At 50.7% G+C, this 22815-nt stretch overlaps 9 protein-coding genes across 9 annotated transcripts; 4 read left to right on the top strand and 5 right to left on the bottom strand.

Annotated features, from left to right (window-relative positions):
• Positions 1 to 479: 479 nt before the first annotated feature.
• On the top strand, positions 480 to 2198 carry ASPGLDRAFT_81682 (putative aspartate transaminase). Its single transcript, XM_022550127.1, has 3 exons — positions 480 to 1782; positions 1837 to 1942; positions 1996 to 2198. The coding sequence occupies exons 1-3, from the start codon at positions 703 to 705 to the stop codon at positions 2058 to 2060; spliced, it is 1251 nt and encodes a 416-aa protein (XP_022401908.1). The 5' UTR covers positions 480 to 702; the 3' UTR covers positions 2061 to 2198.
• Positions 2199 to 2211: 13 nt separating this feature from the next.
• ASPGLDRAFT_148078 (putative chitin biosynthesis protein (Chs5)) lies at positions 2212 to 5185 on the bottom strand. The gene is made up of 3 exons (XM_022541952.1): positions 4469 to 5185; positions 3957 to 4001; positions 2212 to 3793 (listed from the first exon to the last, which is right to left on the bottom strand). The coding sequence occupies exons 1-3, from the start codon at positions 4958 to 4960 to the stop codon at positions 2537 to 2539; spliced, it is 1794 nt and encodes a 597-aa protein (XP_022401907.1). The 5' UTR covers positions 4961 to 5185; the 3' UTR covers positions 2212 to 2536.
• A 254-nt stretch (positions 5186 to 5439) lies between these two features.
• ASPGLDRAFT_46195 (translation initiation complex factor eIF1A) lies at positions 5440 to 6543 on the top strand. Its single transcript, XM_022546395.1, has one exon. The coding sequence runs from the start codon at positions 5838 to 5840 to the stop codon at positions 6168 to 6170; it is 333 nt and encodes a 110-aa protein (XP_022401906.1). The 5' UTR covers positions 5440 to 5837; the 3' UTR covers positions 6171 to 6543.
• Positions 6544 to 6775: 232 nt separating this feature from the next.
• Positions 6776 to 10305, bottom strand: ASPGLDRAFT_169938 (ssDNA endodeoxyribonuclease RAD1; the record flags this gene model as incomplete). Its single annotated transcript, XM_022542702.1, has 7 exons — positions 6776 to 7946; positions 8008 to 9091; positions 9139 to 9682; positions 9740 to 9810; positions 9871 to 9958; positions 10010 to 10187; positions 10258 to 10305. 7 exons carry the CDS (start codon positions 10303 to 10305, stop codon positions 6999 to 7001), a joined length of 2961 nt encoding a protein of 986 aa, XP_022401905.1. The 3' UTR covers positions 6776 to 6998.
• A 1461-nt stretch (positions 10306 to 11766) lies between these two features.
• Positions 11767 to 13846, top strand: ASPGLDRAFT_25048 (WASP family protein; the record flags this gene model as incomplete). The annotated part of the gene is made up of 3 exons (XM_022543438.1): positions 11767 to 11976; positions 12045 to 13755; positions 13815 to 13846. 3 exons carry the CDS (start codon positions 11767 to 11769, stop codon positions 13844 to 13846), a joined length of 1953 nt encoding a protein of 650 aa, XP_022401904.1.
• A 386-nt stretch (positions 13847 to 14232) lies between these two features.
• ASPGLDRAFT_46191 (CorA family magnesium transporter) lies at positions 14233 to 16702 on the top strand. The gene is made up of 3 exons (XM_022546394.1): positions 14233 to 14915; positions 14996 to 15624; positions 15675 to 16702. Exons 1-3 carry the CDS (start codon positions 14331 to 14333, stop codon positions 16243 to 16245), a joined length of 1785 nt encoding a protein of 594 aa, XP_022401903.1. The 5' UTR covers positions 14233 to 14330; the 3' UTR covers positions 16246 to 16702.
• A 923-nt stretch (positions 16703 to 17625) lies between these two features.
• ASPGLDRAFT_1429848 (BTB/POZ domain-containing protein) lies at positions 17626 to 18522 on the bottom strand. The gene has a single exon (XM_022541781.1). It carries the CDS (start codon positions 18153 to 18155, stop codon positions 17790 to 17792), a length of 366 nt encoding a protein of 121 aa, XP_022401902.1. The 5' UTR covers positions 18156 to 18522; the 3' UTR covers positions 17626 to 17789.
• ASPGLDRAFT_65976 (glycoside hydrolase family 27 protein) lies at positions 18355 to 19849 on the bottom strand (the record flags this gene model as incomplete). The annotated part of the gene is made up of 6 exons (XM_022548963.1): positions 18355 to 18554; positions 18697 to 18850; positions 18930 to 19020; positions 19115 to 19248; positions 19287 to 19496; positions 19553 to 19849. The coding sequence occupies 6 exons, from the start codon at positions 19847 to 19849 to the stop codon at positions 18355 to 18357; spliced, it is 1086 nt and encodes a 361-aa protein (XP_022401901.1).
• Positions 19850 to 20277: 428 nt separating this feature from the next.
• Positions 20278 to 22815, bottom strand: trm44 (tRNA (uracil) methyltransferase). The gene has a single exon (XM_022541779.1). It carries the CDS (start codon positions 22443 to 22445, stop codon positions 20529 to 20531), a length of 1917 nt encoding a protein of 638 aa, XP_022401900.1. The 5' UTR covers positions 22446 to 22815; the 3' UTR covers positions 20278 to 20528.

Genomic DNA, 22815 nt, shown 5'->3' with positions numbered 1-22815 from the left:
TATTGACAAGGCAGCTTACTACAACCATGTTCTCAGTGTAACATGCTGCGGCGGGCTGCGACTCGAGAGCATCCCGTCAGTTAATTGCACGGTTTCGTCTGCAGGAGTGGTGGTTCATGTAAACATCCAAGAACCTGAGGATAACTACTATTCCATGGAATTGACGCACCGCTATCTGGCAGACACATGATATGCTAGCCGGGTGCATCTTTAGGGCATTACCGGAAGAGAGACAAAGAGATTGAGGACCCTAGGCATATTATCGTAATGCATGCCCATTGGCACAATTTATCCTAAATGTAGTATTAGTGCAGAACAGACGCTAGAATAATACCTGTTCTACTGCTCCATTCTTCTGTTGAGGTCGATTTGATATCCGTTGATGTCATAGATCCAACCCCACGTTTTGATATTGACGGGTTTTCCATGGAATATTCTAGCGTGCAAACTGCAATTGCACCTCAGGAGTAACTCTGATATTTCAGTAGTAACCAGGAACAAAAGTCTGCTTCTTTCCTGCCCTGATTCTCATTCACTTTACGATCTAGATCGACCCACAGCACAAAAGAAGCGGCGGTTTAGTCATCCGCCTTTGGCTCATCTCCAACTCCTCAACATACTTTTGCCATATTGAATAAACCAAGTCTCATAAACCGTCATTCTTTCTGGTGGAGCTGAATTTCTAAGACAAACGCACGCACCATGACGATCCTCGACAAAATGGGCCCAGCGGCCACAGACGAGATCTTCGACCTCAACCGTGAATTCTTCAACGACACCTACCCCGAGAAGGCCAGTCTGGGCGTGGGCGTCTTCCGCACAAACGAAGGTAAGCCATGGCCTCTCCCCGTAGTGCGCGAAGCCGAGCAGCGCCTCTTTGACGAGCAAAGCCTCTTCCGGCACGAGTACACGGCCATCGAAGGCGACATGGCCTTCGTCCGTCTCGCGCGGGACGTCCTGTTCAACTTCCACGGCAAAGAGGAGTCGGATGCGCAGAAGGCGGATAAAGAGCGGATCGCGTCTGTGCAGACTGTCGCGGGGACGGGCGCTAACCATCTCGGTGCGATATTTCTCGCGCGCAATATGAAGCCGAGTAAGGTGTGGTTGTCGGATCCGTCGTGGGCGAACCATGACACTATTTGGGATCAGGCGGGTGTGTCGCGCGCGAAGTACCCATATTACAACCCTGCGACGCGCCTGTTTGATTTTGAGGGTATGATGGCCGTGCTGGAGAAGGAGGGGCAGGAGGGCGATGTTATCCTTTTGCATGCGTCTGCGCATAACCCCACTGGTCTGGATCCCACCAAGGAGCAGTGGAAGGCCATCGCGGACCTGTGCGAGCGCAAGAAGATCTTCCCCTTCTTCGACTCGGCGTACCAGGGTTTTGCATCTGGTTCGCTCGAGGAGGACTCTTGGGCTGTGCGATACTTCTTCAACGAGAAGCCGCATCTGGAGATGTGCGTTGCGCAGAGTTTCTCCAAGAACTTCGGTCTCTACGGTCAGCGTGTTGGTGCCTTCCACTATGTCCTCAGCAACACTGAGAAGCAGCTGAACCGCACAGTCGTCGACAACCTGTGCCACTTGATCCGTGGCGAGTTCTCCATGGGTCCCTCCGGGGGATGCAGTATCGTCAAGAAGGTCCTGACGGACGAGAACTTGACTGCTCAGTGGCACGAGAACATGAGAGAGATGGCTTCTCGGATCCAGTCGATGCGTCGTGCTCTCTATGACGAGCTCGTGCGACTTGGAACTCCGGGTACCTGGGAACACATCGTGCAGCAGGTATGCCACTTTTGTCTCCTCATATGAAGTACAACCACTAACAATAAATCACAGAACGGAATGTTCTCCTACACCGGCCTGACCCCCGAACAAGTCCAAGCCCTGAAGGAGAAGTACCACGTCTACCTGCTTAAGTCCGGCAGAGCTTCCATCAGTGGCTGTAAGTTCACCTATTCCGTTGTCCTTGACACATATACTAATACATTGCTCTAGTGAGCACGAACAATGTCGCCTACATCGCCAAGGCTTTTGATGATGTTGTCCGGAATGTGAACTAGACGGTTGACGATACATGATTGGATAGGGATATTGATGCATGATATGACTTAGATGGCATTTATTTTGGATACGTTTGTCAACAATTCAAAGGCCATGTACAAAGAAATAGATGAATGATTTATTTGGTTACTCCAGACATTTGACATATTTAAAAGTTGTATTGAAGCTTCAGAACGTCAGCATCTGAAGTAAAATGCTGACAATCCTATACCATGTAACTACTGTACACATACCATCGAACACATAAAAGCAACAGAGGAGAAAAACATCCCGGAATGGTTGCCACTCGACAGTCATTCTATGGATTAAGTAGGAAGGCCCATGACACACTATACTACCGGATATAAAAAGTCATAAGACGCCAAACAACATAAGCCATTCATAGGAAGAAAGGAAGTATAAAAAATAAAAAGGGAAATAAGAAAGCAATCGGACACACTCCGTCTACTCAGTAGCCATCATCCATCATTAAAACCTAAAGGGGAACTTCGTTGAAATCTCCCTCGCTTTGTTTCCCCTTGAGCTTCTTCTCTCCATCGGCGGCAGGCTCTTCATTTTTGGATTTATCCTCTGGCGAAGCGTTTTCCGGTTCCTTCGCGGCTCCGTTCTGCTCGGGTTGTTCTTCCTTCTTAAGTTCTTCCTTCTCGTCTGGAGATGCGGTCTCTGACGGCTCAGATTCACCGTTTTTTTCGGGCTGGCTGCTAGGCCCCGGGGATTCTTCCTTCGGTTCTTCTTTCTCTGGGGCGTCTTCCTTTGGAGCGTCGTCCTTGGGAGGGGGAGGGGGCGGCGATTGCTCGTTTTCTGACTCCTCTTCCTCCTCTGCCTTGGGTTGACCATTCATGGGCTGTCCCGGGAAAGGAGTCACTGGCTGTTCACTTGTGGTAGACTGGTCACGTTCGCGCGAAGGCAGAGTCTGAAGGTTGGTCTGCGTCTGGTTCTGGGATGGAGCCTGGGTCTGGGCAGTTGTTGCTATCGAAGCTGTGGAGGCATTATGTTGGTGCTGCGACGATCCGTGAATCGGTCCTAGCTGCCGGGTCTTGGGGTCCGCATTCAGGTAGTAGCCCCGGACACTCACAATCGTGCCCTCCGCCTCACAGGCATCGACCCACTCCGGCAGCACTACGGGAATGTTCATCTCCACTGCCTTCTGCCACAGCGGGCCTCGTCCTTCCGTGCAGACAAAGTGGGTTGTGTCGATGCGAACGGTATCGATCAGCTTGCCTCCGATGCGGTCCAGTGCGGTTGCGAGTGCCTCCTTCTGCTGCGGGGGGAGGATGCCCGGTGTGACCGTGATTCCAGACAGATCCGTCATCTTGTGTGTCCGACAAGTCAACTTCTCCGACTGGTAAGTACCGGCAGTCGTGCGCAGCACCAGGTGGAAGGTGTATTCGGTATGAATAGCAAGTCCGCTGATCTTAGTACTCCGAGTCTCGGTGGGTCTTGGTATCGAGCCAGCTTTAGAGCCATTGCGGTAGAGAGACAGTGACTTGAGCGACGCTGTTGCCAGATCGATAGGATCCCATTCCAGGACCAGCGATGTCTGCGTGGCATTTCGGAGGCGGAGGATGGGCGGCGACGGGGTTTTGATACCATAGGTGTTCAAAATACGTTTCTGAAGAGACTGGAAGTCGGATGCGCTGGTGGCTTCAGCGGCATGATTGCGCGCTACTGTAATGTCGACGATGCTGCCAGAGGCGATGTTGTTGGGTAGGAGGACGGAGGGGAATTCGATCTAGCCAAGGGGAGAAGCCAAATCAATTAGCGGTTGTTCACAATTAATTTGACACATGCTTCATTTTATTCCATGTAATCTCCAGTAAATTCTTGAAGAAGACGTGCAGAAGCAAGACTGGACTCGCGATCAATCACTGCGCAAAGGGGAAACGTGAGCTTACGAGGCGGTTGTCCTGGGTCAGGAGCACAGCGACTCCAGCGTCTACCTTGCCAACGGTCAAGGAGACCAACATATTGGGTATTCGAGTCCGTGAGATCAATGATTTGGGGGAAAGATATGAAAAGAAAAAAAAAAAAAAAAAAAAACCGCGGGGTGTCAAAGTTGAATTTATTGAGATAGTTTTGTTTGGCCGTCCGTTGTCCGGAGAAAGAGGGAGGTGATTATTGTTCCTGATCGGCCGTTGGCGAATAGGCGCCAAGAGGAATGCGACGACTTCCCGTCTATGTTTAGTACAACAATGATATTCATAATTACGATGACTATGGTTATGTACTTGCACAGTGGACGAGTCATTTCTTTGTTGAGCCAATCGAGGTTACGTGGTGTATATATATCCAACTTTTCTGAGTCACATGCCACATATATAGCCCTGACAGCACATCATTATACACATACAAAGTACATATTTACAAAAGAATCATGATCAGTACCATATCATCTAGTATCCAACACGCGTTCTCGCTTCTTGTGGCTATTCGAATCGCCGCTAGGCCTATTCTGCTGTCTTTTTGCTCGTAGCAAGGCATCAAGGGCCGAACTCATCTCTCTCTGAATCGTGGGATACTGTTCTTTGATGGTTGCCTCACGAACGAGAATCTCGAACGACCCCGTCAGATTCCCGCCCATCTTAGTCTTCCCTGAACCCCGAGCATTGTCCAATATCCTCCGGCCTTCCCGATCAAACCCTCGCGCCTCCAAAGCCTGCTCAAACGCAAGACGAGTTCTCCTAGCACTCCACGAACGAACCACGCGGCGATACGGCTGCAAGGGGTATATTGCAACTCTCCACCATAATGTATTTTGATCTCTGATATCGCACATATGGGCAACTTTGGGTCGAAGTGGATGAAAGGGTGCCCCTAGATACCGTTTTGCGATGGGAGGTATAAGCGCTTTCGGATCATACCGTATAGAGTAGAGATTTGTCGATGCAATTAGTTTCATTTTGTTCTTTCCTCAGTGCCCTAAAAGGGACACGAGCCACAGCTCTGTCGTTGTTTTCGCGGAGCACTGCACACTCGTCGGCCGATTGAGGAGCGCCACTTCGCGGCTCCCCAACGGCGAAGCAAGTTGGAGAAAGAGAAGCAAGGAGAATGCACAAGTGAAAGAGCTGCTTGGAAATTGACAAATAGGGTTCAGAATAGGAGGAATTCCCGTAACAAAGTGTGCCCTTTCTTTGCGATTTCCATCAAAATCCATGGATACTTTCCCTTTTCGCCGGCAAAACAGTAGGCGGTGAGCATGCATACAGCATCATTGGTTTATATCCGTGGCAAGCCTTAGGCAGCATTCAGGCCACCCGCCACATCGGGCTCCCCACTATACATTTAAAAGAACTCGAAATTCCATCCTCCGCTCGCTCTCGACACTTTCCCCCACTTTCCTCATTCTCAACCGACACAGGTACGCACTTAACACAACATCCCCCCGATACCTATCTCCAGGAGGTTATTGACTTGGTTTTCCACACAGCGTTAATTCGCCATGCCCAAGAACAAGGGAAAGGTGCGTTTACGAATTTTTCCCCTTCCGTGACAAAGAATATCAGCCGCCTCGCCTATCTGATTTTTTTCGCCTTTCACTTTGCCGTGATTTCTATGTCCACCAGCACCGCCTGAAGGAAGCAAATTGCGTGGCAAAGAAAGAGGCGAGAGAATGGAACGAATGGGGCTGGCATAATGAAATTTCCTCGGTTTAGAACACACGCTAACTCTTCGTACAGGGCGGTAAGAACCGCCGACGTGGTAAGAACGAAAACGACAACGAGAAGCGCGAACTCGTCTTCAAGGAGGAAGGCCAGGAGTATGCGCAGGTCGTGAAGATGCTGGGTAACGGCCGTCTGGAGGCTCTTTGCTTCGACGGTGAGAAGCGTCTGGCACACATTCGTGGCAAGCTCAGGAAGAAGGTCTGGATCAACCAGGGTGACATTATTCTCCTCTCTCTGCGTGAATACCAGGACGAAAAGGGCGACGTTATCATGAAGTACACCGCCGATGAGGCCAGAAGTCTCAAGGCCTACGGCGAGTTGCCTGAGAACGCCAAGATCAACGAGACCGACACCTACGGCCAAGAAGGACTCGAGGACAACGTCGAGTTCGACGAGGACCGTGAGAGTGACGAAGAAGACAAGGAGATCGATGTTGACGACCTCTAAATCACCTTCCTCCCTCATTCCCCCTATTTATTCAGCCTTGCAGGAGTCACTGGGCTTGCTTCTACCTCTCCTACGACCAGCCTTTTTCGCCGTTGGTTTTCCCCTGCACCGTGGTCCAATCCAAAACGACAACCAATCCTTTCGGAATGTTATGATTTCTCTAGTTGGCATTGTATATAACCATGTCGGCCATCTTTCGAAACGGTGACAACGAGATCGGATCTGCGGCGTGCCATGCTTCGATTTACGACTTCCTCTTTTTTTTTATCGATACCCAGTGCTGCTCTTTCAAGATACCCAGGGCATGAATCATTAACAGGGGGAATCCTGATGTTCGCCCATGACTGGAAATGGATTATAGATTACGACTTTTCGGGATCATTTTCTGTTATGAATTGGCGTTCTTAGGATTTATGCAGAAGAAACGGTTGCAATGCGCATGGATAGGACGGACTGCATTTTGCATGTGGCGTGTCGTGTTTTCGTGTCGGCAATTGTTTTTTCTGTCTTTCTCATTGTTCTTCCTTGTTTTGTTTTTGAAAATAATGATAGATTGATGAGAAGGGTATGAAAATATAATTTCTAAAAGCCACTCAATACTTAAACTCGTAGTATTTTATTCGTAATTGTTTATCAGATCTAGACTATCTCCTAAGACAAAGGGTATCCAGTGAAGCCCTCCTATTGAACTCTACAGCGAGATCCTCGACATAACAAGATCTTTATGGATTGTCTAGATTATCTCGTTATAGTGGTCTCGCTGTAAAATAACCTATTTCCGATAAATCATGAATTATATCCAAACTAGACAAAACAAACACAAACCAACTACGTCTCCTCAAACACACTCTTCCGAAAGAACCCAACAATCTTCCTCGCAGCCTCCTTCCCAATCAACGGATCCAACTGCTCCACATCCATATTCGCAACCTCACTAATATTCCCCGTCTCCAGAATTAACCTCTCCAGCGCCTGCGGCGTCACACCAGGCACAGCACGGAGCATTTCCTGCGGTAGGAAGTTGAAGATGCGGTGTTCAATACCTGCGGCGGCCATCATGTTTCCTGTTCCTCCAGGAGCTGCTGCTGAAGCTGTGACTGGGTCCATCTCGACGTCGAGACCGATTTGGACAGCTTTGATGGGATCTGGCTCGGGGCTGTTCTTTTTGAGTTCTGCGAAAATCTCGGCTGTTTGGTAGGGCGAGGAGGACCAGATGATTTTTAAGCGGGGGAAGGTGATTGTTAAGAGGACGAGGAGGTGTTGTGCGGATTTCGGGCTGGAGGCGTTGACGAGGGAGCTGCTTGCTGAGACGGAGGTGGTCATTGCACCTGAGGATGAGAAGCCGTAGTCCGTTAGGAAGGTTGTGCCTGGGGTTGCGGCGGAGGTAAATGCGTCGAAAGTGAAGGATTTGCTCTCGTCGAATTCGATTAGGAGTAAGGGGTTTGTATAGTGTTGGAGCATGGTTTCGGCTTGGTTGTAGAGACGGCCGTTACGTAGGGAGGTGATTAGGTCGCGGACTGATTTTCGTTCGACGCAAATGTCTGGAGTGAGGACGTAGTCGCCGACGGTTAGTTGGCATGGGACGATAATCATGCTGTTTCCGTGGAGCAAGGATGGTAGGGCGCTTCGGAACTCTCGAACGTCCACGACAACTCGTGGTGGCGACGCCGTTGCTGCCAGTCTACCACCTCCAGCAATGCGTGTGTTCACGGTTCGGAGGAATTGCTCCTGAGGGTCTTCCATGCTCTTGTCATGGGTGAGGGTGACGGCCATGTTCTTGAGGTGATAATATTAGCAAGAAGCCCTTTAGTAATTACCTGATGATATGCAAACTTACTCCTTTCTCTTTGATGAGCTTACTGAACGAATCCTTCTCACGTCTCACTGCACTCAGGTATCGTTGTTCTTCGACTGATCCTCCATAATAGATGAAGTACACCTTCACGTCTCGTCCAACATGGGAGCTGCGGTAGACCTCGACTCGTCGGATAAACGCAGGATCTGGTTCGTACATGATTATGTATCGTGGCCGAACCTCTTCCAAGATATGCTCGTCCATGTCACCGTCATATGGATGCACCACGACCAGATCATTCATATCATACAGTTCGTAGAAGTTATCCATGTCTTCTAGAACATCAATGACAATCTCCTCCTTTTGGGTCTCCTCAACTTCTGTGGGTTGAATTTCATCCAGTAAGCTGGTTACTTGGTCTGGCAATTCAACCTCCGTTTGCACGCTGCTGTTCGGTACACGACCTGCAGCCGAGGAGACAGCGCCGCCACCACGCACCCGGCGTCGTTTATTCGGAGGAGCCTTTCCTTGTTGACTTGGCGTTCCCGGTTGAGCCTGGTTCTTGCCCGCCTGTGACTCGTTGGTGGCTTTGGTGGATAGATTTCTATTGACATTCGAGAGAGAACGCTTCCAGTCCAGGTATTCTCGCAACCTTCGTCGCATCATGATTTCTGCAGAACTCTGGGTGCTTTCGCTTGAGATATCCTCTGGATCATTATCAACCTTGGCGTGCATCGTCCCGAGATACTCTCGAATCTGCCGACAGGTTCTTTGATCGCTGCACATGATCAGTGTGGTGTTGTTGGATTCATCCATACTTGCTGGGTTGAAGTAAGTATCATGCTCAATCTCTTCCAGCACTTCCGTTAGGACTTTCCATTTGGGTTGCTCTTCTAGAATGGGTTGAAGTGTGGAAGGGAAAGGGCTCGAAGACAAGTGGTTTATTTCGTGGCTTATCTTCCCTTGATATACCCTAGACTTTGCCGTTTGGAAAAGGACGTGGGCAGCATCAAGGAAAAGCCAAGGCGAAAAGTTATGCCTGCTCGAGCCGGGAGGCGGAGAATTTGCAGCAACAATGGTGTCGAGATATTTGACGAACGAAACAGCATCGTATGTAAGCAAAGCGCTAGCCAAGTTAATAAAAAGGGAGATCATCTGGGATGGTAAGACTACTTTTGGTGAACGTACTGAAGGATTGCCCGCAGATCCGTCAGATCGTTAACAATCTGCCGGGTCCTGAAGCTCACGCGATGCCAAATATGGTCAAGTTGGCGCCTGATGGCGATGTCGAAGCTCCTGTGCAAGGCGCTGTCTAGTGTCCAATCTTCCACATCGATTCCTGTATTCGCTTTCTTCAGCTCGCTGATGCTGATTTCGACACATTCAAGAACGGCATTCTGAATCTCGCGCATCTTATCCGTCATCGGGACTTCTAGCTCAATAACTTCGGCTTTCCGCCGTCCCTCCAGCGACTCCGCAACAGTGATGTGAAATCGTGGCCATAGGGAAGCCTTGCGCAGGAAGGTATTGCGCAACGAGTTGGCCAGAGGCGCAAACCCGGTTGTGAAAGGCTCTGGTGAATCCGAGAAAGCTTTGAAAAAGCCCAACTTGTTGGCTTGCCGATAGATTCGGATAATGAAAGCTTCAGTTGAAGTGGCCACGATCTTGTCGGCATGTAGAATGACCATTCCGGTAATCTTTTCGGGGTCAAGGAGTCCTGAACCGATTGCAGTTAGCGCGCGCTGTGCTGCTCCCCAGTGCGGCGTCAACATACTCGACAAGAGATCAACGACAAGTATCCTGGATGTTACACTCAAAATACCACCCTCTGCGTAGAGTTTCTCTCTGGACTATCGTTAGTCCCTTCGCCCTAGTCGATTGTCTGAATCCTCACGAATTACATACCGCATCGGTAAAGTTGCTCTCTCCGTGTTGATGACCTTGAGACCCCGAGCGAGAGGTGTCTTGCTGATGGCATAGTGCTCTGCCAATGCTTTGGAACGGTCAGTACCTTTGCTCGCGTCCATCCACTATAGTAGCATACCCTCTCCGATCCACTCATTCTCTCGATCATCTGCACCAACTACCAGCACCAGATTATTTCCAGCGGCATCGTAAAAATGCAGTAGATTCGTCACCAAGCGTAGCAGCCCAAGGCCGCGAGCCAGGATGACCAGCTCATCCTCTCCGCGGAGTTCGGTGAAGATGTCCTGCTGATATTGCTTTGAATCGGTTCAGTCAGCACTTGATAGGGGCTCTTAAATTACAAAATAGTGCAAGGACAAGGCATACCAGCGGTAGGGACAGCTTCACCGGGACATTTGTGCGTTCAGGTGGCATGAGGAGCCTTTTGACGCGGCGAAAACGTTCTTGAAGCTATTCCGCGATAGAGCACCGCGCAATCACGTGTCTATGATGCAATCGGCAGAGGGCTACGGATCACTATATAGGATATTCGATAACTCCAGGGGCTACTCCGTACACGAGTACATTGAGTTAAACATAGCTTTACCAACAGTCAATTAGTCTATTGAAGTGGAATCTGGAACAATGCCATTATAAGCACATGATATTCTAGCAGTAATACTATCTACTTGACCTGCCCTGCTATTTATCGCATTCATATCCAATCACCAGCGTTGCCATCTAGTCTCATCAATATCATCGTTCGATCCCTGATCTCCTCTGTTCATACTTTGCGCGGCATACCTAAGAACCACAGTAGTCAGCCAGTGTATTATCTTGTCATCCAACCCAGAATCATCACGTACTCTCCGGATCCTGAAGAATAGTCGTTGCTTTTCGTTGCCAACTGCCACTGACCCTGCCAATCCCATGCGCTCTGGTTTTGAGATGAGTTGTCGCTGCTATTGCTGCTGTACTTGTCGGCTTGCTCGTATAGATAGCTAGTAGGGTCCCAGGAATCCGACATATTGGCAATGCAATAATCTGTGGCGATAATGTAGTAGTCGTAGAATCTCTGCTATCTCTGCTATGGATTCAATATGAGAGCAAGATGTAGGGGATCTTATATACCCAGTGGGGGCAATTCCACCCCGGATGACGTTAAACCCTTATAAGACCGGGAACTCAGATACAGCGAATGACGCTACAATTAAGAGAGATCATTCGATTCATCTGGTTCTTCGACCGAACTAGCTGCGTCCAAGGGTAGTAATGGTGAAGTCTGTCCCCTGGGTTGGATTCCTGAGGAAGAACATCTCCAGGTTCCAAGAAGGGTAAGGAGAGAGAGAGAGAGAGGGAAAAAAAAAAAGGCTGATTGCGAACAATGCAATTATTTCGACCAGCAAATTATTCCTTATAGTCTATGACCATCAACGGTGGAAAAATAAGCCGTAGTTGTTCTACTAGAGAAGCGACTATCGCTGTTCTCCGTAATAAGGGAGTTCCCCACCAAACCGCGCCCTCTCTCTCTCGCTCGCTCGCTCTCTCTTTCTTCCTTCTCCTCTCCCTCTCACCACTTCCCCAAGCTTAGCGACAACAATATAGCCACTCCCTTGTCTTTTCACCTTCGTTTCGTTTCCATTGATATTCCTGTTCTTATTTGGGCATAAGGTCCCTTCTTTGCCACACCCGGAAATCCCGTGCCTGGGCGCACTTGGAGTCTGCCTGGTGCCCGAGTCTCTGCGCCGATTGCCTCTGCAATGTGTCCTCCCAGATTCGTTTAATTCAGCTCTACCAGTGCTACGACAGCTTCTCTGCCCCGTTTGGGCTTCTCATACACTTCCCCCTTCACCTCTCCGTCTTTGTTTCCCCTGCGTCATCGAGCAGTGATCCGTCATGCCATCCATCCTCAGTGACGCCGACAAGGAGACAGTCAAACGAAATGTCCCTAAGCCATCGAACAAAATTCACGCTGTAGCAGTCGCGCGACTGTATGTCGCCCATCCAGATCCTCAGAGATGGGTCTACACGGGTTTGCAGGGTGCTGCGGTGCTTGCGAATGATCTCGTCGGGCGTACCTTTTGGCTGAAGATGGTCGATGTCTCGGTAAGCGCCTACTGCTAAGCTCCCTTACAAAGGATCGCTGACTGATGCGCTTTTCTTCTGAGTTATAGCCTGTCGGAAGAGGCGTTATATGGGACCAAGAGATATACGACAATTTCCATTACAACCAAGACCGGACATTCTTCCATACGTTCGAGCTCGAAGACTGCCCGGCCGGTCTATCGTTCGCCGATGAGAAAGAGGCCAAAACGTTCATCAAGAAGTTTCACGAGCGGGAGAAGAATGCCAGCAAAGAGACCAGACAGACGCCCTTTGCCTCGACTCGTGGTCAAGGTCCCGCTCCTGTGATGAATGGCAAAGGCGGCATGGGACGCTCGATTTTCGGTAGCTTGCTGGGCCATCGATCATCATCAGTACCAAGTGGACCTCCTCCCCCAGCGCCTGCAGCAACCTCCGCGCCTTCAATCCAGGTCGCTCCTCCCCCGCCTCCTCCGTCAGCCAGTCCGTCACGCAAAGAACTGCCTTTCGACACCAGTGACCCGTCTTGGAAAGGCCTTCTGGATGAACTGATGCAGATGGGAATTACCGAAGACCAGATTGCTGAGAATTCTGACTTCATCAAGGCGTATATCGACCAGAAGCAGGCTGCGGAGGATGAAAATCAGAAGAAAGGAAAAGCTCCGCCTCCGCCTCCTCCCTCCGCACCTCCTGCCCCCAAGGTTAGCCCCCAGAGCACTGGCAACAGCTTAGGTAGTCGACGAGGTGCTCCTCCTCCGCCGCCCCCGTCTCGAAGGACTCGCCCCGACGCGCAGGAGGATGGTGCGTCAGCCTCACCGCGTGAACCGTCACCACCCCGGCCCAAGTTCCGAGCACCGCCGCCAATTGCAGATGCTGGCAGATTTGCGCAGGGTACTAGCCCAGCGCCTGGCACGCGTTCACGAGCAAGCTCTGGAGCGAATCCTGCACCCCCACCTCCTCCGCGGCCTCCAAAGACGCCAATGGAGGACAGCGCTCCTCGATTTGGAATCCCTCCTCCCTTCCAAGGAGAGCGCAAGGTGTCAGCACCACCGGCACCACCCAGTCGAAGTCCGGCACCTCCAGGGCCTCCGCCGCCTCCACCTCGTACAACAAGCCCTGCGGCACAACCACCCCTTCCTCCCAAGGTCCCTCACGGACCACCTCCGCCAGTTAGAAATCCAGTTCCGCCTCCCCCGACGAGAAGTCCAGCATCACCTCCTCCGCCTCCACCTGTTCCTACTGCTTCTCGGCCCACTCCTCCTACAACTACTGCACCACCAGCCCCTCCACCTCCACCCCCTGTTACAACCACCCCACCGCCGCCTCCACCCTCCACAGGCGGTCTTCCTCCACGTCCTCCACCTCCGCCAGTGAACACTGCTCCCCCTCCACCTCCGCCGGCGCCGGCGCCGCCAGCATGCATCGGTCCGCCAGCTCCTCCACCTCCACCGCCGCCGGCACCTGGCGCTGGCGCTGGCGCTCCCCCGCCGCCTCCACCACCACCACCGGGTGCTGGTGCGCCTCCACCTCCTCCCCCTGCTGGCGGCGCTCCACCGCTGCCCAAGCCCGCTGGTGGAAGGGATGATCTCTTGGCCTCGATTAGAGCTTCAGGAGGAAAGGGTGGTGGTGGTTTACGGAAGGTCGGCGATACAGAGAAGAAAGATCGGAGTGGGGCTCATGTGCCTGGAGGTGCTAATGAATCGTCATCTGGAACTCCAAGCGGTGGCGGTGCTCCTCAAGGAGGCTTGGCAGGGGCGTTGCAAGATGCACTGGCAAAGCGAAAGCAGAAGGTCAGCGGTAGTGGTAAGTATTCTATTCCATGTATTACCGCCTTATACAACATGTTCTAATTGCATTCACAGATGATGAGAAGGACGATGATGACGACTGGTAAGCTGTCGCTTGCCTTGACCACTATCATTGTATCCTCACTGGTCGACTTATGGTTATCGGGTGGATTCATGGACTCTGGTGTCATGGGGAAACCTTGCATAATGAGTATGGGTTTCTTTCAACGGTGGTTCACGGATTCGTCAAAAACTTTTGTTTCAAGGCATACATCCAGTAGGCGAATAGCACAGGTCTTTACGCATAGTCTTTGCGTCGGTGCAAATACAAAAGAACGGCTTGCAGAAAGGCATTCGATTATTCTGTCCGGAGTAGAGTCATAGCTGTAGTTCTGGAATACATTTTGCCGTTTTTGGAAAGGTCGGATCAACTTTGAGCCGCCCGCCGCGACCCCGATGGAAAAAAAGACGAGCCGGTTTGCTTTCCATGATTGCCCCGACAAGAACTAACGATATTAATTCGTTAAGTGAAACAAAAGACAGCATCAAATAACGGCTGCTGGGCGTGCGGCACTATTAGGAAAGACAGATATGCTGTCTCCCTCGCCGTTGAAGCCCTCCGCTCCATCAGCGTCACTCCTCCGATTTCTGCGCTCTCAAACCGATTATTTCACAGCCAATCCGTCAACATGCCTCCGTTCTACAACATGCTCCAAAGGTCGACCATCGCGCGCCTGGAGAACATCAAATTGGACAAACCTTGACCCTGTGCCATGTAGAGCAACAGTCGAAGCAAACCTTTTCGCCATCCCGAACCTCTCGACCAAAAAGCATACTTCTTCGCGAGATCGATGCGCACTCGACAAGGAAGAACCAATCCAACTATCACTTTCGCCTCTTAACCCTTCGTCTTCACGAGCTGCGTCGACAAAGAGCCGACCGCTACTGCGCAGGCTTTTTGATCTGAGGCGTAGCAAAGAATCGGACACCAAAGGGAAATCCAACCGATCTGGGCCCGCGCTGATCGACGACGGGACAGAGTCGAGTTTCAATATTGGGCGCGGATTAGTATCCAAGGCGACAAATGAATTGCGATTGCGATGCACCGAGTTTGATAATAATGGGAATGTCACGCTTGTCAACGGGGAGTTCAGGAAAAGTGAATTGATCGCGAAAGTTTGTCTATCAGCCATTTTCGGTCTATTCTAACCGATATCGCGAGAAAGCAAGTCGCTGACCAGAATGTCGAATGATAGTACGGTTTACTTCCTCGAGATCTTCGCAAAATCGATTCCTCGACCCTGCCCCACATCCTTGTCCGGCCGAGCGCTATCCTCATCAATCTCTTGCATCTTCGAGTCCTGATCAAAGCTGATCGGGTTCTTGTGTTTGACGCCTATGGATCGACAGACTCTTACATGCAATCGTTGTTCGTTTACGACCTGGAGGGGAAACTTCGACAGAAGCAGGCCCAAAGTGCAGGTGCCCTACCCTATGAATTCCGCGCCCTGGAGGCGGTATTGATCAGCGTTACTGCCGGGTTAGAAGAAGAGTTCAATGGCGTCAGAGACCCGGTTGTGCGGGTTCTTCGAGCTTTGGAAGAGGATATTGATCGGGACAAGCTGCGTCACCTTCTGATCTATTCCAAGAGGCTGGGTACCTTTGAACAGAAAGCAAGGCTAGTCCGAGACGCTATTGACGATCTCCTGGAGGCAGATGATGATTTGACTTCCATGTATTTGACCGAGAGATCTCAAGGAATGCAGCGAACAGATGATGATCACCAAGAAGTTGAGATGCTGCTCGAGTCATACCACAAGGTCTGTGATGAAATTGTCCAGGCTAGCGGCAACTTGGTTACTGGTATTCGGAACACTGAGGAAGTGTAAGTTGATCCTCGTCAACCTGGCGCATATAGAATCTAACCCGATGCAGTGTCAAAGCGATTCTCGACGCAAACCGCAACTCCCTCATGCTTCTCGATCTCAAGTTCAGCATCGGTACACTCGGTCTGGCCACCGGAACCCTCTACGCCGGTCTCTACGGAATGAACTTGAAGAACTTCATCGAAGAATCCGACTTTGGTTTTGGCGGTGTCTCCGTGACCTGCTTCGCAATCACCGCAGTCGTCTGCGTCTACGGACTCCACAAGCTCCGCAAGCTCCAACGCGTCCGGATGTGGGGTGAATCCGGCGTTGGGGGAGCCCCCATCGCACCTCTCGCCAGCAGTGTCGGCCACCGGTCCAACTGGCGAGCCGACTCGATCGAACCGGTCTGGGGCAGCTACCCCGGTGAAGGACGGGTTGAAAGAATCAAGCGTCTTAAGGAAGGTGCCGCTGCGACTGCTGCTAAATCGGCTGCGTCTGATGCGACAGCAACCAAAGCGTCGGATATCATGAATAAGATGGAGTACACGAGACGTGTTCGCGAAGATGCCTCGACGCACGGGTCGACGGAGCACTATCCCTCTCGTGACAGAGATCACAAGGGTTCCTCTTCCTCTTGAGAGGTTGTCTACTTCCTCCTTTTACCTTTATTTTGTGATACCATCATGCAAACCATTACAACATCCAAGGCAATTCCCGTCATGAACCTGGGCAAATTGTCTTGAGAAAAGCTACATACCTTTCCTTCTCATTTCTTGTTTGGAGTCACTCGACTATAGAAGGCGTTTAATCTGGGGTTTTTGAATATGATCGGTGAGTGGGGGTAGCATAACATTGTTCTCATAATCTTATCTCACTTGCGAGTTATGCTACCTTCATGCCTGTATGATTAGAGCTCCCATCTCCTTTCCATTTGGTTGCGTTTTGAATCTCGAGGATTCGAAAGCAACAGAGAACACGGCCCAATTTGACCTGGTTTGGCCTCAATCTCTGAGAAAGCTACGGGAGAAACGGTATTAATGGATCTCCCTGTATGTATGTACTTATACGAGAAAATATCATGACCCTTCTTCAGAATACCTTCACTAGACGCTCGTAATCATTCACTATTTCCTTTCTACTGAATGGCTTAGCTCCCCTTCTTTCTCCCCTAATCTACTCCATCTGTCTTCCATCCTTCCCTTGCTTCCGATTCTGACTCTTTGTTCCATCTCACTACCCAGACACTCTGCCAAGCCGTGCCAATCGAATATAACGAGGATAATCTTATCAGAAACGCAAGCCACTGACCGACCTGAAACCGCGTAGGAGAAAAGACGCGCACAAGCATATTACGAGGCCTGGAAGAACAAGACTGGAAACTTAGGTGCTGTTATGCAGAGGGAACGCCCCCTTTTTTTGAGGTTGAGAAAAAAGACACCATGAGCAATTCTTTGAATTACTCTCCTTAAGCTGGGAAATCCTTTCAGAGGCACACACAGTCCAAGTGGACATTCCTCGACCTGGGGTTCGAGCACCGCACGCGGTGGTGGAAGCAACTGAAACGAGAAGACGTCGTCAATTACCACATCGCTTGTCCCGACTGGATCACTGCTCGCGCGCAGACCACGAAGCCCAGCGATATTGTGACTATTATTCTCATTGGATACGGTTCCTCGACCGGGATTCACCTAGGAGGTTCTGTGCTAAACCGCTGTCATTGGCAACGGCATGTAGCCTGCTACATTCCGGGAAGTCCCTGTGCAGGCTACATTCTCGAAGAACTAGATTATGGCTAGAACGATGAGGGTGACAGGCGATAGAAGCTTTTACGCATAAAACATGCCTGTCACCCATCAAGCCAGAACCCAGAGCTGTTCCGGTTCAATCAGCCCTGTCACCTGGTGCCTCGTGGATTCTACATTGCGGGAAGACACTCTGCATCACATATGAAAACTGTTTTATACATACACTTGGCAGCCTGAGGTAGCTCTGAGTATAACTCATCACTCCTATTCCAAATCATGTTTAATTCATGCGTAGTGCAATCCCTGAGGATCTTCAGTGACACCTGTGAAAACAGCTCTTGATCTGGAAAGAAGTGCGCTGCAACAAGCAAAAGGTTGTATGCATGGGCGTTCGCAGTTTTGATTGACGCAATGATTCTCTCACACCATATTTTTATCTAAGGCATGAGTGCTTTAGCACAATCATACTTGTCATAAAGAACGGCAATCTCGGCCAGCATCTGCGCATCCACCTTCTCAAGTTCCCTGAAATGGAATACCCCCAACATTATCCGCATCGCATCTGAATAGTCATCGTTGAGCGTGATCTCAGGGCGGATGCTTTTGATTATCTTGATTCCTTCGGAGAACTTGCGCGAGAAAAGTGCTGCAAATACCGGGGATGCGAGTGCGAGGGCTTTGGATGACACGAGGAGTTTTCTTGTGCTTTGAGGCGATTCGCCTGTCACCACGAGGATGACGTCCCCGTTTGAGTCGAGTTCTTCGATGGGGACATTGTCTGCGGGTAGTGCATCTTTTGCCATGGTGGGGGAGGTTGAAGATTATATTCAGTTTTAAAATCATTGCAGAGGGGTATTTGTAGTGCTGAGAATCTGATGTTGTGATGATGCGTAGATTGTCAGTAATCTGAGTGTGGTGGTCTTATGAAACAGGGTGACGCAGGTCTTCTTTTCTCAAAATTACACTCTCCGGTGCAGTACACGACACAGATACTCAACACTTTTACAACTCATCACGCTTCTGCTCCCGAAGCTTATACATAGCCACACCATGAGGTCTCACAGTCGCCTTCACAGCCCCCCTCGGACCAACAGACCCAATCTTCGACCCCATCAAGTGCTTATATGACGAAGACGACACATCCGAGTAGACCTTCTCCGCGCCGTCATGCGCAGTAACCCCGACGACGGAGCAGTTACGTTCTTACCCCCACCATGAACAATCGCAGAAGCAGTCGTGTTGCTTATCCGGTTCGCCCAGAGATCGTAAATATCCCATGAGCAATCGCAGAAGCAGTCGTGTTGCTCATCCGGTTCGCCCAGAGATCGTAAATATCCCATGAACTAGCAGCCTGTGCCGCAGTGTCCTTCACGCCTTCGTCCCAGAAGATTTCCGCGAGGGAGACGGTCATCTCGCGGGTCTTGGTGCCTGCGTTTAAGAGCAAGATGACTTGGTCGCCGCTGCTAAGTGAGCCGCTGTAGAGTTGGATCTCGCCCTTCTTGCCGTATTTGTCGATTTCGTCTGCGCCAGCGGCGGATGGTGGGTGCAGAGGCGGGGTCTTGGTTGATGGCGATAACGGCGGGGTTTGGGAGGATGGAGAGGGTTTGGGGATCGATTTGGGTCATGATGTTGCTCATCATTAGGGGGGATTTGACGGCTGTCCAGAGACTGGAGTGGGAGGTTTATTCGTCGTCTGTTAGACCGCCGTTTCCGACCTTTTTTTTTCACGTTAGTGTCTCAAATCAGGTACATTGGTAGATACGAGTTGGTGAACATACGAAGCAAGTCAAGACCAGTCCAAGCACCCGCATACGCCTTGGACGGCATAAACGCAGCCATATCCAGCACATTCATAATCGAGCAGTGATATCCCGGTAACTTGCAGTCGAGTCCTTCCTTCTGCAGGGACAGTTGGGACCATCCCGATTCCACACATTAATCAGGTCTCCGGAAGTTCTCCAGGAGTTGGAGGTCGTAGGCGCAAAGTTCCAGGGCCCGTCGACACCCCAGTTGTACATGGAGTAGACGATTAGTTGGCCGGTTGAGTTAAGAGCCTTGCTCATGGCGTTGTAACGGTCAAATGACAGTTTGGAGGTTCCTCCTTGGCCTTCATTGTAGCAGTTGTCGTATTTGAGGTAGTCGACCTAGCTATAGTCAACATCAATCGCAAGGCGGGTTGTTTAGAGGGTGGGAGATTAACACCCCAACTAGCCCAAACATCCGCATCCTTCTGCTCATATCCCAACGACCCTTCATACCGCGCACAAGTCATAGATCCAGCACTAGGGTAAATACCGACTTTCAATCCCAGCTCGTGAATCTTTTCAGCCACGTGCGCAATGCCATTGGGGAACTTCTTCTTGTCGTGCACGAGGTATCCGGAGGAGTTTCTTCCAGCAGACCAGCAGTCATCCATGACGACGTATTTGTAACCCAGGTCCTTGGATCCGAGATCGACGATTCTTCGCGCAGCGTCGAAGATGACGGTTTCATTCATGTCACAGGCGAAGGAGTTCCAGATGTTCTGGGGATGGTCAGTACAAGCTTGGGGTAGTGCGCGTAATTGGAGGCATACGCATCCCAACTGCGGCTTCAAAGCCAGTCCGTTATCCAATGCATTGACACCTAAGCTGTAAAGTGCTTCTGTTAGGAGGAGAGGAGAGAAGGCCCTCATCTTGATTTGTTTGGAGGCAGACTAAAGACAGACGCAATGGCTTGAGAAAGAAAAAGAAATAAAATTCGCATCCCCGCGACTTCCAATAGCTATATATGATTTCCTGCAGAGACAAACATATCTTCCCAGCAAGGAGCGCATAGACACCAACAACCCTCCCTGCGGCTTTCCCACCATCGTACGGAGCACGGAGTACGGAGTACAATGTCTGGGGAAATCCATGAAGAGGCGGGGATGAACCGGACCACTTCGCTCAACTTGCAAACCAGTGAACTCAAGCAACAGGCCAAGAAAGCAAACGGCCAGCAAGCTGAGCATAACAGCAGTAATATGGAGTCGGTTCCTGTATCTAGCGGAAGAATATCGGAGGATATTTTTGCAAATCTCCATAGCTCCACCCCGCATTTCGGCGTCATGGCAGCAGCAGCAGCAGCAGCAGCAGCAGCAGGGGAAATCTCTCAATCGGAGAATTACCGGAGTATATACTCTGTATGCACTGTCATCAATGCCGTTGACTCTGTCCCCAGCCGCTGTGGATGCCTTTAGCTCGCTCCTTCCAAACTCTGGCTGCTTCTTGCAGGCCTCCTTCTCGGGCACATTCCCGTCGGACAATTTCCTCAATCAGCTCGAGTGTCTCATCCTCGGAGTCTGCATCTGCATTTGCATCGGGATGCCCGGTCTGCAGGGAAGAATTTTGCTTTTTACTGTTCCACTCCGAAGTTGCTTGTTGCCGGCCTCCAATAACGGCCATGTTTCTCGTACTTGGGATCCGTAGCATGGTCTTTTCCACATCGTACCCGATTTCTTCGGCAACGCTCATGGCCTTTGCGGTAAGACAGCCGTACATTGACTTGTTCGCTCCGGCGTCGGTCTGAGTGTCGAGCTTGGCGGCCCGAAGCGCTTTTAGGTCGCCGGTGGCCGGTTGTGGATTTTGCTCGGCTTCATGTGCCTCGTCTTCTTCTTCGTCGTCATCAAACTTATTGTCCTTGGGCGGAGGATAGCGATAACGTGCTCCAGATAGCGCGTGTGAGCAGCACGGAATCGCCATAAAGGGCAGTGGTGATTGCGGATTAGCAAGAGCAGCCATCAGCGGTGTCCAAACAGTAAGTTCATCGGCATGGTTGGACATGATGAAAGTATCTTTCGGGAACATTCCGGAGTGTGTCTTTGCGCCAACATCAAGCGCGTCCGCGCTTGCTCCCGGACCACTGAGAATATCCGCGAAAGGTTTGGGGATATACACCTCCTCGCTTAGTCGCTCTCGCACCGTCTCTGGGAATATTTTCCATGTCTTTCGGCAACGAGCATCAAAACCCCAGCCCCGGTAGCCTTCCATCAAGAGCACGTAGACAAGTACACCATTTCCACACGCAACATCCACAAAACCTGGAAAATTCGGATCGTAGCCTTCCGTTTCCCTCTCCTCCGCAGGAACGACGCCGTACATACTCCTCCAGAGCTCAATGAGGAATGCAGTAATCGATAAATCCTCAAAAACATGCTTCGACGGCTCCGTATCCTCCACCCAATTCTGGCACAACCACGAGGCATACTTCTGCTTTAACCGCGAGTATGTGTCCTGGACCAGATGCCGTGGGAGCACATTATCTTTGTTTGGCTTGTAGTTACCACCTTCAGGCATCATGGTGGAGATATCCGAACCCCGAGCAAGTCGAATCTGGGTGTTGAGCAGTGCATGCAATGTCCGCTCGAGACGGTTCTGAATCGGCTCACCGGGGTAAAGCATGAAATGCAACGACAATTGTCCTGCCCCGCCCTCTTCTTCCGAAGACGTAGCTTTGGACTTATGGAAATCATACAACAACGCCCAAGACTGCAAAAGCGGATGATAAAAAGGCAGCTCCTCCTTAGACGCTATATGCGGCGAATAAACAACAAGCAAACGCTTGTAGTCACCATCATCCGCTCCATAAAAATGACAAGTCTGCTCCAAAGGCCGATCCAATTGTGGTTTCCTAGGTATCAGCCTTCTAACCACCGTTCGACTCAGCTCGAATCCCGCGATCTCTCTCGCAGGAATCGGCGGCACGTCGTCTTCACCAGCAACATCAGCATCTCCCGATGAGGCAACCTTGCCAGTAGCATCAGCAAACAATTTTTCCCTCTCCGCTGGTGTCCTCAAAACACCAAAACTATCATGAAGGATATCGGCCCGGAACAAATGACTCGACATCCGGTTCGGATTCGCCAGCAGGTACAGCGTCAGGTTATCAATAACTTCTGGCGTGAACGATAGATTGCCCTCTAGAAGATCTGACGAGGTGCTCCATTTTTCTTCTTCACTGTCGTTTGCTTTGGTGCCCTTGAGGATGTGGAGTGGTGAGGGCTCAAGGGTCTCTGAGAGTGGTTTTCCCGTGAGCTTGGATTGGTCGCGGGAGGCTTGTTTGATTCGGACCATGATTGTTGTATTGTGGACTTGACAAGCCCTGTTCCCCTTGTATTTATCTGAAGGAAGTCACAAAGTTCGGTTGCCTATCCAGAAGGTAGGAGTAGCAGGTTCGATCCCTTCATAAGATTGATGATCACGTGATTGTTTATGGCCTGAGGCATAATGGGATGCTCTAGATTCAACTCTAGTTTGACTTCGCAATTGATAGTTCCTTGAACGCCATGTAGCTTGGTCGATAAAATTTGCAGTACTAGCCCTTGTATCAGGAGCACATCAGAGGAAGCCAACAATCCCTGGTCGACGAAAGCAAGTATCCAACCCCAATGACGTTATCCGCTCTGCCCGCCCCGCCAGCAGGTACAAGTACAGTTCCAATTCC

This window comes from Aspergillus glaucus (genome assembly GCF_001890805.1).
Source record: "Aspergillus glaucus CBS 516.65 unplaced genomic scaffold ASPGLscaffold_8, whole genome shotgun sequence".
In the NCBI taxonomy this organism is placed as follows: Eukaryota; Fungi; Ascomycota; class Eurotiomycetes; order Eurotiales; family Aspergillaceae; genus Aspergillus; species Aspergillus glaucus.
This window is presented reverse-complemented; position numbering and strand designations above follow the sequence as displayed.

Bases quoted from the DNA above. Each gene is read 5' to 3' on its own strand.
- ASPGLDRAFT_81682 (XM_022550127.1), top strand. From the start codon at position 703: ATGACGATCCTCGACAAAATGGGCCCAGCGGCCACAGACGAGATCTTC. The intron at 1,783-1,836 runs GTATGCCACTTT...AATAAATCACAG, and splicing joins GGGAACACATCGTGCAGCAG to AACGGAATGTTCTCCTACAC. The intron at 1,943-1,995 runs GTAAGTTCACCT...ACATTGCTCTAG, and splicing joins CAGAGCTTCCATCAGTGGCT to TGAGCACGAACAATGTCGCC.
- ASPGLDRAFT_148078 (XM_022541952.1), bottom strand. From the start codon at position 4,960: ATGAAACTAATTGCATCGACAAATCTCTACTCTATACGGTATGATCCG. The intron at 4,002-4,468 runs GTGTTGGATACT...ACCGTTGGCAAG, and splicing joins GCCACAAGAAGCGAGAACGC to GTAGACGCTGGAGTCGCTGT. The intron at 3,794-3,956 runs GTAAGCTCACGT...CCCCTTGGCTAG, and splicing joins TGACCCAGGACAACCGCCTC to ATCGAATTCCCCTCCGTCCT.
- ASPGLDRAFT_46195 (XM_022546395.1), top strand. From the start codon at position 5,838: ATGCTGGGTAACGGCCGTCTGGAGGCTCTTTGCTTCGACGGTGAGAAG.
- ASPGLDRAFT_46191 (XM_022546394.1), top strand. From the start codon at position 14,331: ATGCTGTCTCCCTCGCCGTTGAAGCCCTCCGCTCCATCAGCGTCACTC. The intron at 14,916-14,995 runs GTTTGTCTATCA...GTCGAATGATAG, and splicing joins AAAGTGAATTGATCGCGAAA to TACGGTTTACTTCCTCGAGA. The intron at 15,625-15,674 runs GTAAGTTGATCC...AACCCGATGCAG, and splicing joins ATTCGGAACACTGAGGAAGT to TGTCAAAGCGATTCTCGACG.
- ASPGLDRAFT_1429848 (XM_022541781.1), bottom strand. From the start codon at position 18,155: ATGGCAAAAGATGCACTACCCGCAGACAATGTCCCCATCGAAGAACTC.
- trm44 (XM_022541779.1), bottom strand. From the start codon at position 22,445: ATGGTCCGAATCAAACAAGCCTCCCGCGACCAATCCAAGCTCACGGGA.